The sequence below is a fragment of the Nycticebus coucang genome, chromosome 18 (assembly GCF_027406575.1).
Source record: "Nycticebus coucang isolate mNycCou1 chromosome 18, mNycCou1.pri, whole genome shotgun sequence".
NCBI lineage: Eukaryota > Metazoa > Chordata > Mammalia > Primates > Lorisidae > Nycticebus > Nycticebus coucang.
The window spans coordinates 33468527-33483690 of NC_069797.1; the positions used below are offsets into that span (position 1 = coordinate 33468527).

General features: G+C 50.9%; 1 protein-coding gene across 2 annotated transcripts in view; it reads right to left on the bottom strand.

Moving 5' to 3' along the window:
- The window catches only part of KSR1 (kinase suppressor of ras 1), a 166289-nt gene that overhangs the window by 44789 nt on the left and 106336 nt on the right, over positions 1-15164 (bottom strand). For both annotated transcript variants that reach the window (XM_053569144.1, XM_053569143.1), the window contains exon 3: positions 3136-3283. In XM_053569144.1, the coding sequence (XP_053425119.1) occupies positions 3136-3283 (148 nt within the window). The remainder of the gene's footprint in view (positions 1-3135; positions 3284-15164) is intronic.

Here is a 15164-nt window from a genome sequence, read left to right on the forward strand (position 1 = left end):
ATTCATTCAAGCATATGCTGGATGCTGGGTGAACAGCATAAAAAAGACCCAGGCCCTGTACTCCAAGAGTCCAATGGGAGTGACAGACACAGTGTGCTGTGTGCTAGGACAGAGGCACATGGGGACTCTGTGGAGGAGTTGGGGGTTGGTCAGGGAAGGCTTCCTAGAGGAGGCAGCACCTGGGCTGAGCCCAGTCAGAAAGAAGGTGGAGAAGGGACACCAGGCAGAGGGAATGGCAACGCCAAGTAGGAGAGCGCATGGCACCTCCTGGTAATGACAGTGTGGTGGCCTTCAGAGGTCAGCATAAGCCAGGGGGAGGCAAGACAGGAAGTTGGAGGGGTCACCCAGCTGGGACCTCTCAGGAAGGGACTGGAATGTCTCACCAGGGACGCTGGGTTTGACCCTCTGGGAGATGGGAAGGTATAGAAGGGTTGAGGGCAGGGAGAAGGAACTCTGCAGAGGTCCAAAGGGCTGCTATAGGGAACACACCCCACTCTCTCCCCTCCTATTTACCAATGAGTAGAAAATGTAGATTTTGCCTCAAGAAAAAATGAGCTTCCATGCTGGAATCCTTTCCCAGGAACCACATGGGTCCTGCCTCCCTCCACCACCTGGTGATGCTCATTCTTTTCCCCAGTGTCCAGCGGGGATCACTGAGGCTCAGAGAGGCCACAGATACTGAGAAAGTGGTAGGATGGGAATTGAACGCTTCGATTTCAGCACTAGGCCCCCTCCTGCAAAGCCATTGATTTTGAATAACCCACAATGAACGGAATGGAGGGTAACAAGCTTTGTGTCCTCCGAGGTGGTCAGGCCATTGTCAGGAATGGTGGGTGCTCAGTCTCTGTGCTCCTGTACCACCTGCTCCTTTGGAACTGCAGCCCAACCTACGCTGCAGCTTATACATAGCTTACGGTATGTACTGGCCTGTTGGAGGCACTAAACGCTACACATGTTTCTTGCTGAGTGGATGGAAGAGTTTCAAGTCTGCCACCAAAGGAAATAAGCCTAAAGTCTTCAAACTGCCTCTTTAAATCACCACCGCTTTGGGCCAGTGCAGGGATGTGAGTGCCAGCAGTAGTCGACTGGCAGGGATTGTTGGAGAATGATGCTGGAGTCACGCAGCAGATTCATGGATGGACTAGTGATGTCTGCTAGGATGAAGGATGGGGACCCTGCTCCTCAGCACAGAGAACCATCCTTCACTCACCTTCTTTAAGACCGGAGACCACAGGGAAATAACATCAACATTTTCTATGACCCTATAGACCTAATATTGAAAAGAGCCTCTCCTATGTGCTAGGCTCTGGTCTAATCACTTGACCTTAACTGATTTCATCTTCATAACAACCCCATGAAAGAGGCACCGTTATTACCCCCATTTTGCAGGTAAGGAAACTGAGGCACAGTGGCGTGAAGGAACTGGCCAAGGTCCCACAGGTTTAAGTGGCTGAACAGAGTGCTGGGCCCAGGCATTCCACAGCCCATCTTCGCTGTGCCCAGACTGCTCTCAGCAAGCCCTACCGGGGTGCATTAAAGATGCTCTGACTACCCGATCCGAGAGACAGCAGATCACTGTGCCTGCCCAGTCCTCAGCAGGTACCCATGAAGTGTGACCACTGCTGTGCAGAAGAAAGGCCTGTGCCTTGGACTATGATGCGGCCAGGACTCTCTTGTGCATGCAGAGACACCACAAGCTGAGACTAGATGAGAGAGAAGAAACCTGGAAAAATTCCCTTCCCCAGGGGCCTCTTCCTGAGCAAAGGGGAAAAAGCGCCCTCTGGGTTCAAATCCTGCCTCTGCCCCATTGCAGGGGGTAGAATCCCAGATGACTCACCCAGAGCTGCCAATAGTCAGATGCCTTAGCTATATGAGCTTTGCACCACCATTGAATAGGGTGTGGCCACAGTGTGTGCGTGTGCGTGTGTGTGAGAGAGAGAGAGAGAGAGAGATATCTGGCACACAGTAGTTGCTTAATAAATTAGTGTTCTCTTTATGGTGGCACCTAGGAACAGGCCAATGGCAACCTTCATGACACAGACAGGTCACCGCCACTCAACAGATGGATGGTTCCTTCACAATTCTATAAAAACCAGGCATAAGACGGGAAGGAGGGAGGGCTGAGAGGCTAACCCAAAGATCTCGGCTTGGGTGGCAAGTGTGGGTTTGACCAAGCTGTGTGTCCCTGACCAAGCTCCATCCCCACTCTGGGCTGAGTCACCTCCTCTATAAGATGTGGGGATGAGAATGCTGGCCACGCCTCTGCTACTTTTATTTTTAGCACAGCCGGCAGGGAGGCCTAGGGTATCAAGATTTTTTGAACTAAGTCAAACTCCCCACACTGCTCTGTGCTGACAGGACTTGATACAGAGAAGAAATTAAACCCAATCCTCTCCAGGAAGAAAACAATCAAGCAGAATATAAACCTCAGCGCCCTCCTTTTAAGCCTCAGGCAGCTGGAGATAAAAGGCTCAGATAATTAAAAAAATGGCCCTAACTCCATTCAGTAGGTTCATTTTAATGCCTTACTTGTGTAGTAGCGGGAGCATTAAGTCAGGCATTTGAAGCTATTTCCAAGACAAGATTTAGACCGTCTAGGAGTAATTCCCAAGGACCTCGTGGTGATGCCGAGATTATGTGCTTTGCCTGGGAGAGCCATGTGCACACTGCCTGCTGCACAGCCACACACAGTTTTTCTAATCACACTTGGCTCAGGCTAAGCGCCCATCAGCATGTGCTTCTGGAGCACAGAGTGCAGACAGCTGAGGCCTAGGAGAAGTGGGGCAAGGTCTAGGGGCTGGAACACAGGAAACTGGTGGAGGGTACATGGAGCTCAGTGGGAGAAAATCACACAGGGCCAACCCAGAAGGCTGGCCTGGAACTTCTAACAATCACTAACGCCTCCTAGGGTTCAGGCTGGCCAGACCATCCCAAATCCAGAGCCCTAAGGGCCCTAGGGGAGCCCCCTCTCGGGTCAGGCCCTCCATGCTTTCTAAACACCTATCTTGGCTTTTGTGAGCTGCCCCAGAAACTCTGAGCCACACTTCCCCACCCTACTGCCCAGTGCAGGAAGAGGCCCTGGCCCCCAGGGAACCAGGCCAGGCTGGGGTGCAGGGAGAGGGAGGCCCCACCTACCCAGGCCTGTCACCTTCCGCAGGCAGGTGAGGGCATACTGCAGGCGGCTACACTCCTCGGGGCTGGCCCCACAGCGCCGCAGCGTCTCCTTGACCTTGGCCTCATTCATCTCCAGCAGGTCATCCAGCGTGAGCTCCCGGGGGATCTCCTGAGGGGCACAGAGGGACAGGCAGAGAGGTGGGTGAACAGTCAGCAGACCGGGAGCCCCTTCCCCCTCAGGCTGGCCTCCTGCTGAGTGGCAGGGGCCAGCTGCTGCCACCAGAGCCACCACGTGTTTGAGTACACAGGCAGAGAGCCCTCATCCCCACCCTCAGTGCTCCCAGAGACAGCAGCTGAAGGGAGTCCGGGCTGGGAAGAAGAAAAAACCCAAAAGGTTGTGATGCAAGCACGCTGTGTCCCTCCTGCTTCTTTTTATTCTTCCACAAAGAAAAATTATGAACCATGACAAGTTTTTAGAGTGACAAGTACTTCAGACAAAGAGGATCCTTTACAATTCTGTTGTATTAGAATCAGACAAGACAGATTTCAAATAAAATTGGCTTAACAAAGGAAGGATTAAAAACTTAACCCTTGCCAAGCACTGCAGAGATACCACTTCATTACTGGACTCTGTCAAAACCTCCCACTGGGTCCACCTGACAGCTGAAGGAAGGAGTACTGAGAGGTTATGTCACCTGGGCAAGGTTGCTGGGCCCTAAGGGCAAGAGGGTGGCAGGCAGAATTTTAAGGGGGTCCATGATCCGAGTCCCCCAGTGTTGCTCCTGATAATATTACAGTACAGTATTCCCCACACCCCATCCATGGTTTTGCTTTCTGCAACTTCAGTTACCTGTGGTCAACCAGGATCCGAAAATATTAAGGGGAAAATTCCACAAATATTCCCGCAATAAACAATTCATACGTTTTAAATTACCCGCTGTTTTGAGCCAGGGATGAAATCTCATGCCACCCCACCCAGGACATGAATCATCCCTTTGTCCTGCAGATCCACACTGTCTCCGCTCCCCACCAGTTAGTCATTTAGCCATGTCGGTTATCAGATTGATTGTCATAGTATCTCAACACGTAGGCACGTTATCATCTCACTTCATCACAAGGAGGGTGGTGAGTACAGTGCGATCAGATATTTTGAGAGAAACAGAGAGAATCTATATTCACTTATTACAGTCTATCAATACAAGTGCTCTATTTTATTATTAGTTGTTTTTAATCTCTTACTGTGACTAATATATGAAGTTTATCAGAGGTACATATAGGAAAAATCTATACAAAATAGATAGTGTTTGGTACTATCTGTGGTTTCAAGTATTCACTGTGGGTCTTGGAACATATCCCCTGAGGATAAGGGGCGATTACTATATGTGGCAAAAGAGATTATCCAAGCAGGCTTGACTGAATCATGAGACTTTTAAAAGCAAAGGGTTTTCGGGTGGCACCTGTGGCTCAAAGGAGTAGGGCGCCAGTCCCATATGCCAGAGGTGGCAGGTTCAAACCCAGCCCTGGCCAAAAAACTGCAAAAAAAAAAAAAAAAAAAGATAAAAGCAAAGGGTTTTCTCTGGCTAGTAGCAGAGAGGTCTTCAGAGGCTGGCAGCCTGACAAGGACTCTGCATGCTTTGAAGGAGGAGGAGGCTATAAGAGAAGGAATTCGGGTGGCCTCTAGGATAAAGCCCCCAGCTGATAGGGAGTAGGGACGTCTGACCTACAGCCACACGGAACTGGATTCTGCCAATAATCTGAATGAACTTGGAAGTGGATTCTTCTCTAAAGCTTCCAAGTGAAAGGATGGCCTGAAGGCCTGTGAGAAGCTAAGCAGGGATGCTAGCGGAGTCCACCTGTATCCCTCCCTTCCATCTTCCACCTACAGAACTATGAGCTGATCAATGGGTGGTGTTTGAAGCTGCTAAATTCTTTAAATTCGTTGTGCAATAGAAAACTAATACAAAGAATGAACATTTGAATCAAGGCCAACCGGTTTCAAAGCTTGTGCTGTTTCTTCTCATCAAGGTGGGAAGAAACCCCCCAGGTCTGACTCCTTTGAGCCTCATGTGACTGGAACAGATATGAAGACCAATAGGACATGTCCCTGGCCTCCAGTGGCTTGTAGCCCAGTGGGAGGTGATGACATAAAAACAAGTCCTTATAATGCGATGAGATACGGGGTAGAAGAGAGAGAATTCAAAGAGGTAAGGGATCACATCAAGCTTTTTTATTTTCTTTACCCCTTCTATATTTCCAGATGTTCTATAACAGGGAAGGCCATACCTCCCGCACCTTTATGAGCCCTGTGAAGCTCAGAGTTCTTGAGAATCTAAGTGGATTTTTGATGTTAAAGAGTAATTTCACTGTCAGTCTATTCATAGCTGTAAATCTTTGCTGGGTCTCAAGTGTCAAAAGTGAGCCCGAGAAGATACTGGCTGGGCATCCTGAGGGTAGCAGGCCAGCCTACTCCTCTCCTTCTGTATCATGTTAGCATATTTCTACAATCCCCCGGGCTGTGGACAAGAATTTCACATTTTACACCAAAATGAAACCAGACACGTAATAGTACCAAGAAATTCCACATTGGCTGACCAGACCCTGACTGTCGGGAACCCTTCCTGATGGTAAAACTAAAGCATCACAGGAAACCACTGACAGCAACAGCCCAGAGCAGGCTGATTAGATCAATGGCCCCAGGCAGAAGCTTTTATTCAGTAACAGTGTCTTGGTTTTGACATCTTTTCTCTCATTTTATTAAGAAAAATAACTTGGTAATATTACCAGGGCAAGAACAAAAGTGCCCTTCACCTAACACAACTGTACAAAACAGCCCCCTGCCGTACACGCCTTTTCTCTGACTGAAATTCTTCAGTTTGTGGCTCACTTCCCCCTGACCCCCCCGCCCCCCCCACACACACTCTGATTTTCCCACGGCTGTGACGACTCAGCAGTTTTCCCACATCCCCCACCCCCAGGATGACTCAGTGGTTTTACCTGAAGATGAGAGGTCTGTTTGACGGTGGCCAGCAGGGAGCCAGGCCTCAGAAACACGACCCCCAACCCAACTATAGGTTCAGGGGTTGTGTTCTTTCTTTCTTTATTTTTTTTGCAGTTTTTGGTCGGGGCCAGGTTTGAATCCGCCACCTCTGGTATATGGGGTGCCCTACTCCTTTGAGCTATAGGCGCGGCCCTGTTTTCTTTCTTTTTTATTTTATTCTTCAACCATAACAATTTTCAGTTTCCTAAACACAATAACTACGCCATGATTACAAATTATTCACTAACATAATATGCCCAGTGCTGTACATTATCTCCACTCTGAACAATTCAGCAAATACTAATAGATGCATTAAGCCCATTTTTCTGAGGTTCAAAGACCTCCTCTGGCCCAATAAATGGCTGGGCCAAAAGTGAAGCTCCAATGGGCTGGGCCGACTTCAAATCTTCAATCGCTCCACGTGGCAAAGCCTTGGGACGCAGCAGCCACTGTTTGGGAGAGATTATTTTTTCAAATAAGTTAATTTCTACCCACTTTCTGAAAAATCTGTTCTTTAAAATAGTATGTTCTTTGTTCTTTAAGCAAGTGAAGCGACCTCCTTACAAAGAGAAAGAATATGTTCAAGTCTATTCCCTTCAAAAATGAAAAAAATGAAAAGGTATTCCCTAGAGCTTTAAATTAGCTGGGGAGTATCCTTTGCTTCTGCAGTTTTGGGGACCCATTTACCCCACTGTAATAAAGGAGGGAGGCATCTTTACTTCCCTCCCTTGCCTCCTCTCTATGCTCTAACACAAACCAGAGGTAAGGGGTTGCAAGACCAAACTTGGGGGTGGGGGCAGGCAGGGGTGCTGGGGTAAGAGGGTTGTCCATCCTCTCCCAAAACAAGTAACTTGACCTTCCAGCTCTTGCTGTCTGGGCCGTGAACTATGCGTCTCCACATCAATGAAATTATAGAGAGCTTAGCACACCATCCAACACCAAATATCATGATTATTATTTCCGAGCCACTGTTCCTCCCATTGTCCAATCCTCCTCCCTGCAGGGCTGAACTACTGAACTGGGGCAGGGACCACCTTTGCCTATTCAGAAGCTGCAGTCAATGGAGTCACCTGCCAGTCACCAAGCAAGCCACCTGGTACAAGGGCCACAAACACAAAGCCTCAGACCCAGGCCTTGGGAAGAGACAAGACCATCAGGGACAGCCCCCTCGATCTATCTTTTCAGGGAGATACAGGTGCTAGAAATACTTTTCTTGACTCTGAACTGGCCAAGAAGCCCAACAGCAGCAATGGCAATGCTAACCACAAACCCACCCTCTGTCCTCACTCAGGGTTGGGGGTCGGGGACAGGCGATGAAGGGCACCACACCTTCCAGTTTTAAAGAAACGTGAATTATTTTTTATTTTTTGACATAGAGTCTCACTCTGATGCTCTGGGTAGAGTGCCATGGCATCATCACAGCGCACAGCAATTTCAAACTCTTGGGCTCAAGAAATCCTCTTGCCTCAGTTCTTCTATTTTTCGTAGAGATGGGGTCTCGCTCTTGTTCAGGCTGGTCTCGAACTCCCAAGTTCAGGTGATCCCCCTGCCTCGGCCTCCTAGAGTGCTAGGATTCTAGGCACGAGCCACTGCACTGGGCCTGAGTTTATTTTTAAATGGCTGGTTTTTACATGTGGCAACCAATTCTAATCTGTACAGACAAAACAAATTGTGTGAATGGGTTACACAAAACCACCAAGCACGGGGACATTATAGGAAGAATCAGATGCCTTCTGAAGGTGGATCTGATAGGTGACTTCTATAGCTTTATTTCTGCAGGCAAAAGGAGAGGCCTGGTGGCCCAGCATCAAGTACTCCATTGTGGCCAGGCCTTCTCAGTGAGGTCTGAAAAGAGGGCCTGGGTCTGACTCCTATAACTGACCTTGGGACCCAAAGTTAATTTAATTAAGAGGGGGAGGTACAGGACGCAGGCGTGTTCTTGGCGGGCTTCCAGCTAGATGTCTCCCTAGCAGGCCTTGTGACCTTGGCCCCCGGCAGTGGCCCTGGTTATCTCTTAGTATAACTCAACAATAACCCCAAAGCAACTTGGCACTCTCAGACCTCACAGGTGCAAGTGACTTGCCCACCCACAGGGACAGGCACAACCAAGTTTGAGTTAGAAAGTTATTTAAAGCAGAAGAACAGGCTCAGCACCTGTAGCTCTAGTGGCTAAGGCGCCAGCCACATACACCAAAGCTGGCGTGTTCGAATCCAGCCTGGGCCTGCCAAACAACAATGACAACTACAACCAAAAAATAGTCAGGTGTTGTGGCGGGCCCCTGTAGTCCCAGTTATCTGGGAGGCTGAGGCAAGAGAATCACTTAAGCCCAAGAGTTGGAGGTTGCTGTGAGCTGTGATGTCACGGCACTCTACCGAGGGCAACGGCTTAAGGCTCTGTCTCAAAAAAACAAAATAAATAAAAATAAACCAGAGGAGCAAATCACAACAAATTAGGGAATCAGTTTTGCCACCTGCTGAAGGTGAACTCACAGGTAAAGCCACTCAGAAACTTCCTCAGGTCTGGGAGGCTCCAGTACCCTGGCGCCACAAAGAGGATGATAAGTTGTCTCAAAGCCAAGGGCAAAGTGTCCCTCTCTCTGCCCATACCCTGAAGTTCTGGAAAAGAGCTGAAGGCTGAGAGTCAATTCTGTTTACAGGAAAATTACTGCCCGCCCCAGCTTCTGTCTAACGAATAAAATACAGAGCTAGAAACCAAGAAGGGGAAATGTGGATACCCAGACTCTTGTGAGAGATGCCCACCTCTGGCTCCAGTGAGCTTTGGGTTCGCCTGGGAGTACATGAGAGGGGGCAGCCAGAACAGGGAGCAGAGTACCAGGGCGGAAAACCCTGGCTGCCCACCTCAGCCTCAGACCATGATGTATGTTTTCCAGTAGGTGACAGTAAGTTATTATTTCTGATGATGATTAGAGAACAGGGTCATACTGAACACTGACGTCATTCCCCATCTGTGACAATTCAGCTGTGACATTAGTGGGTGACTGCTGATCTCCCTGTTCTACAGTGGAAGGTGGGGAGGGGCTTCATCACACACGGCTGTCCCCTCCCCTCAGCACAGGCGTCACAGGCCATGCAGCTTAGGGCCAGCTAGGTATCAAGTGGCATCCTGGGACTTACCAGCAGCCACAGGGCTGCCTGGAGCTATATTTAGAAACCGTGCCAGCTGACACTGAAAGCCACAGCCACATTCAATGGGGGTCAGTCAGGGGGACTGAGGATGCCAGGACCACCAGAATTTGGGACTGAGGGAAGACTGAGAAGCAACGTCATGCTCTGTGTTTCTGTTTGGCATTTCAAAGGAAGGCTGCTCCCTCGGTCACCTGCAGGGCCTGGACCCCTGCAGTGTGTAGGCAGTTGCATCCTCCAGCTCCCTGGCTGGGGACTCATAAGAGGGCCAGGGCTGTTCAGCCACAGACACTTCCCTGGGAACTGGTTACAGGAGAGGGGCCAAATGGATCTCCAGAGCCCTATGGGCGGTAGTAACACAGACCCCTGTATACCTCTCTGAGGCTGGGGGGGCCTGGGGAGAGAGGGAGAGGAGCAAGTGGGGAGGGTTTCTATGGCAGCCCAGGATGGGAGCTGCACGCCTCTAATTGGCAAGGGAGCACCTGACAGATGTTCCTCCCCCCAGCCCCCCACCGCTGGGGCTGGGGAGAGGAAGGAGTGAGACAGGGATAATAATAGTCAGATATTCTGGGAGGCAGAGGAGGGGCTGAAGCAGCAAGGGCCTGGGTCAGGCAGCCTCTGGGGATTTCCACCAGGGCTGGAGAAAATTTGGGGATCATGGCCTTGCTCCTGGGCCACTTCTGGGCCCAGCCTCTTCACCATCCCACCTCAGGAAATAAGGACAACAAAGTCCCTCCTGGGAGAAGTCAGTTCTTCCTCAAGAGCAAACCCCAGCTTCTAGACACCACTGCCCAGGCAGCCAGCAGTGAAGGAAGGAGCCAACGTGGCTCCCTTGACCTTGGACAAGGCCCTGCCCCCTCTCTGAGCTTCAGTTTTCTCATTTATTAAATGAGTGGCTTTGGCTAGATCAGATCAGTGGCTCTCAGGCTTGCCTGTGCCCTTGGAATTACCTGGGGAACTTTAAAAAAGATCAAACTGCCTGGGGCCTACCTCATACCAACAGAATCAGAATTTCATGGGGTGGGGACCTCAAGGGCAGACAGGCTGTGGGACCTAAAGTTTGGCCTAAGTAGCCCAGGGCAGAAAGGGTCTGAGGACACCTGTTCAGAAGGCAGATATGGCCAGGTGGGGCTGTGCTCTGGAGCTGGCTTCCTGCCTGTCCTCTCAGGAGGCCCACACTCACAGATGTCTCAGGAGATGTCCCCTCCTCTATCCCAATGTCTTCCTTCCCCCTCCCATGAGGCATGTGGTGGCTCACAGTGGGGAGCCACGCTGGAAACCTTCAGGGACTGCAGCCTCTGGCCCAGGGTACTGGCACATCAAGGTTGCAGGAGTGGAGGTCAAAGGGGAGGGAGAGACAAGAGGGAATTGAGAAGGGGTGACTGTTGAACACCAATTACACACATCCCGGGTGCCAGGCACCCTGCTGGATGAACCACAGAGGTCAGCACATGCAGTCCCCATAACACCCTGAGAGACAAGGCTCAGAGAGGGTGGATAACCTGCTCAAGACCACACAGCACGATGGGTGAGGCTGGGGCATGGCTGACTCTACCCACAGCCAGCAGCCAGCCCGCTCTGCTCTGATGCCCACTGCCTTGCTCTATGAAGTAAGCTCTTTTACTGGGGCAGAGTTTATTTGCAGCCACTGGCATTATAGATCACACCACCCCACCCTGACCCAGTCAGAGTGAGCTCTGGCAGTGCAGTCATAGCATGGCAACCTCCAGTCTGGTGGCTCACTCAGCCACTCAACAAACACACTCTAGCTCAGCAGGGCTCGCGTCCTGCTGGCTCTGGGCCTGGCTGCTTCTCCTTTCTCACTTCCCTTGCTGCTGCGTCCTCTCCCTGTGCAACCCCCAGCACACAGGCGGCAGGAGCACATATGCCGTGTAGGCAGCCTGCATTCTGTCATCTTTTCTGCGTCATCAACACACATTTCTAAAATCGCTGCTTCTGGCTGCCATTTGAAAATGGCCAGACACATCCTGCATTAGAGGAACACACATGTACCCCAGCTCTGGCGGCTAATTCTTCCCAAAACACGTGCTACTCTGAAAATGGAGAGAGGAGAGAGCTGGACAGGTTTCTACAGAGTAGTTTTCCCTACACCCAGGATATCTGCCCCGTGTGAAATTAAATAATTAAATAAAGACTATTATCCACAAGACCCCACACTAAAAGTTGGGTCAAAAATGGAATATGCTAAAATAGGCTGGATACGGTGGCTCACACCTATAATCCTTGCACTTTGGGGCACTGAGGCAGGAAGATTACTAGAGGCCCGGAGTTCAAGACCAGCCTAAGCAAGAGCAAGACCTCATCTCTACAAAAAAATATAAAAAATCAGCTGGGTGTGATGGTGTGCACCTGTAGTCCCAGCCACTCGGGAGGCTGAGCCAAGCAAGACTACTTGAGCCCAGGAATTTGAGGCTTTAGTGAGCTATGATCATGCCACTGTACTCCAGCCGAGGCAAAAGAACAAGACCTTATTAAAAAAAAAAAAAAAAAAAAAAAAGAATACATTAAAATTTCAAAGATTTTTAAAAGAACATTCAAAAGGAAGACTGGGGTCTGGGTGGGACTGGGGAGGAGGGCAGGCTTGCCAGTAGCCAAAGAGCTGCATTAACCCCTGGGTGACGCCTGGCTTCTGGGGAACAGGCAAATGGGAAAGCTCCTCCCCACACAGAATGGAGCCGTGGGGAGGGGCCAGAGCTGAGGAAGACGGACGGGTTCAGGGGCCTTCCCCCCATTCCCCAGGGCAGCGGCTGAGTGAAGGGGCTACAGAGGAGGGTGGGCACATGATGTGACACTTCTCCTTTAAGGAGTGGCAGAGCTGTGACAACAGGCAAGCTGGGATGCTGTTAATCCTCTGCAGAGGGTGCCAGGAGCCAGGTCTGGTCTGAAATGTATCTGCCCATGTGGGACCCTCACTCTCCCACGGACCAAGGCACAGGCTGAAATAAACAGGGCTCTTGGGTTGGCCACATTTCCAGCATCTCCCTGTTTCAATCCTCCCTCTCCTCCTCTCCATGAAGCAAAGAACTGTCAGAGGTCTCCTCTTCTCCCGCTTCTGCCTCCTGCACACATGCAGGGTGAGAGTTCTGCATCCAGCTGGCAAGGCCACTGTGCCAGAGCACGCCCAGACTGTGAGCAGGGCTCTGAGCACTAGCCTTAGAGCCGGTGGGTCCCCAGGAGGGCCAGAAGCCAAATCGCAGACTCCCCCCACCCCCAGTGTCCAGCACGGGGGCAGTCCACCTGTCTGTCCAGGTGGGAGGAACCAGCCTGCAGGAAGCAAGCCCAGAGCTGGAGACCTGGGCACCAAGCTCCTCGGCCTGAGGACAAGGGCTGCATTGTTTCAGTCGCCCCACGGGTGTCCAGCCAGGAGACAGAGATCTCTCAGGAGATGCTGCCAGTGGGCAGCCTCTCTCTGTACTTTTCCAGAAACCCTGAAAATAATTCCGGTCACACAGCTGCAAGGGCAAGGGGCCTCGAAGCTATGGGAACTCAACAGCCCCTGAGCAGACAGCCAGGACCCAAGCTGGGGGGCCCATCGCCATAGCTAGCAGGTTCTCAGGGCATGTAAGGGGCCAGGAGATACTCAAGAGGTCGAGAAGAAACCATTTCTTTGCCAAGGTCAAAGACAGATTTCAAAGGGACCTTAGGGACCATCTAGTCCAACACTGATTTTAGAAAGGAGGAAACCAAAGCCCAGAGAAGGGAAGGAGACATGCCTGGCTCACCCAAAGCAACGGTGTCAGAACCAGATGTCCAGGCACCCCCTCCAGTAACCAACACAAGGATACATGTGCCCATGGGAGACCTCAGCAGTCTCCATGGGGGACATTCCCTATCCTGATGTAAAGCTTTCATTCCTTCTAGGTTTTCTGAACTGGTCTAAGAAGGAAGTCGAGGGGAGGATTTCCTAAGGTCTGCCCTTAGAGTCGCCTCCCTCTGCCCGAGCAATGCCAAGCCACATGCCCAGAGCACTATGCACCCAGAAGGAGTGGTGTTCTGAGCACCTGGCCTCACTGGGAGCCTAGCAAATCCCTAACATCTTGGTGGATTAGAAGATACTGTGCAGACAGAACTCCTCAAGTCCATGTTCTTGTCCACTTCTACTCATCCCTGCTTTGGTGACAGTGCATACTTTCCTTCTTTTTAAAAGGAAGAAGCAGATTCTCACATCACCAGCTACACCCAAACGCCCAGGTTCTGAGCCAAGGCCTAAGCCCCACTTGGGGCTGTGTACGGTGTACTGATTCTCACTAGGCTTCCCGACACACTTCCTCTCCTCACAACCAGTCTAATAATCACTGGTGCTACCACCACTTGGTAAGTGGCCTGGGCTTGGTAGCTGAGCAGCTGAGGCTCAGAGAGATTGTTACTCACCTTCAGACACAGAAAGTAAGTAACAGGTGCTGGGTGGACCCTGGTCCCAAAGTCAGCACCCTCTCTATACCAGTGGTTCTCAACCTTCCTAATGCTGCAGCCCTTTAATACAGTTCTTGTGGGTCACAACCCACAGGTTGAGAACCGCTGCTCTATATGGACTGGTGTCCCTGGCCTTGCTGGTCAGAAGTACCGGGAGGCAGGCCAGGGTCGGCCCACACACCTCTTGCTCTGAGGCTCCCTGTAAGAGCAGCGAGCTGGAGCCCAGTGTGTGTGTCCTGTTCAAATCATGATAATGAAAAGACCAAACACCATTCACCAGGAGGGTGGGACAGATCCCATTTCAGGACAAGGCTGATTGTTCCCAGCCACTTTATCACAAGACAGGGAATAGAATCACGAAATGGAAGCACTCTACCCCAACACACAGATTTCTCCACAGTGCTCTAGAGCTAGTTAGCAAAGCAAGGGCTTAGAGTCCAGCCACACGCAGCCAGCCATTCTGGGGAGCCATGGAAAGGACTCTTGGGCCCGGGCCTACCTCATGACCCTCCAGCTCAGGCTGGCTCAGGCCTTGGGCTTCCCTCAGCTTCACAGGCGGAGGGGCCTCTGTGCCTCTGGAGACCCTGGCTGTCACCCAGCTCCACAGGCAATGCATGGTGATGAGGTCTCAGTCCAGGGTCTCTGGCAGCCCCGGCCCCCAGAGCAGTGTCCCAGGGAAGAACAAGGCAGGGCGAGGAGTTTGTTTTCACAACTAGTAGTGAACAGCCACTGCAGCCAAAAATAGTCTGTGCCTGCGAGCTGGGGAGTCAGCACATACCTCTCGGAGCAGGTGCTGGGTGTCAGACGCCAGGTCTGGTGGGCCTCACAGCAGGGGGCTGGGGACCTGGTGCCCAGGATACTGGCCACAGAGGCATTTCCCCTACCTTCACGCCTCCCTCCAAAAAGTAAGATCTGAGTCAAAAAGGAGCCTGGTCATCTCCCTCCTCGCAGTGAATCATCTGGGGGAACCCTCACCCCGACATAAACTCTACCTGCCCCCCAACCCCTACAGCCTCTCACACTCGGAGTGGGTGGTCATCACACCATGGGGAGAGCCCCCAGGCACAGCAGATGCTCTGGATGGCACACAAGAAAGCAGTTAAACAGAATGCCTCACTGTCAGAACTCCTAGAAATAGACAGCAGAAACCATGAACTTGAGTATGCATTAATGGAAAAAAATATATGTGAAAAAAAGTTAAGTGCTGACTGTCGGGCTTGGCAGGGTCATGCAGAGATTTTGTTTTCTGCTTTGAGCTTTTCTGTATTTTTAAATTTTCCTACAATGGACATTTCTAATAAATTTAGGAAATGTTGCTTTCAAATAATAATAAAAGAAAAAAGGGACACCATTATAAGAAGGACATTATCTAACAAATGCAATCAGTATAACCTAATTCTTTGTACCCTCAATGAATCCCCCCCCTAAAAAAAAT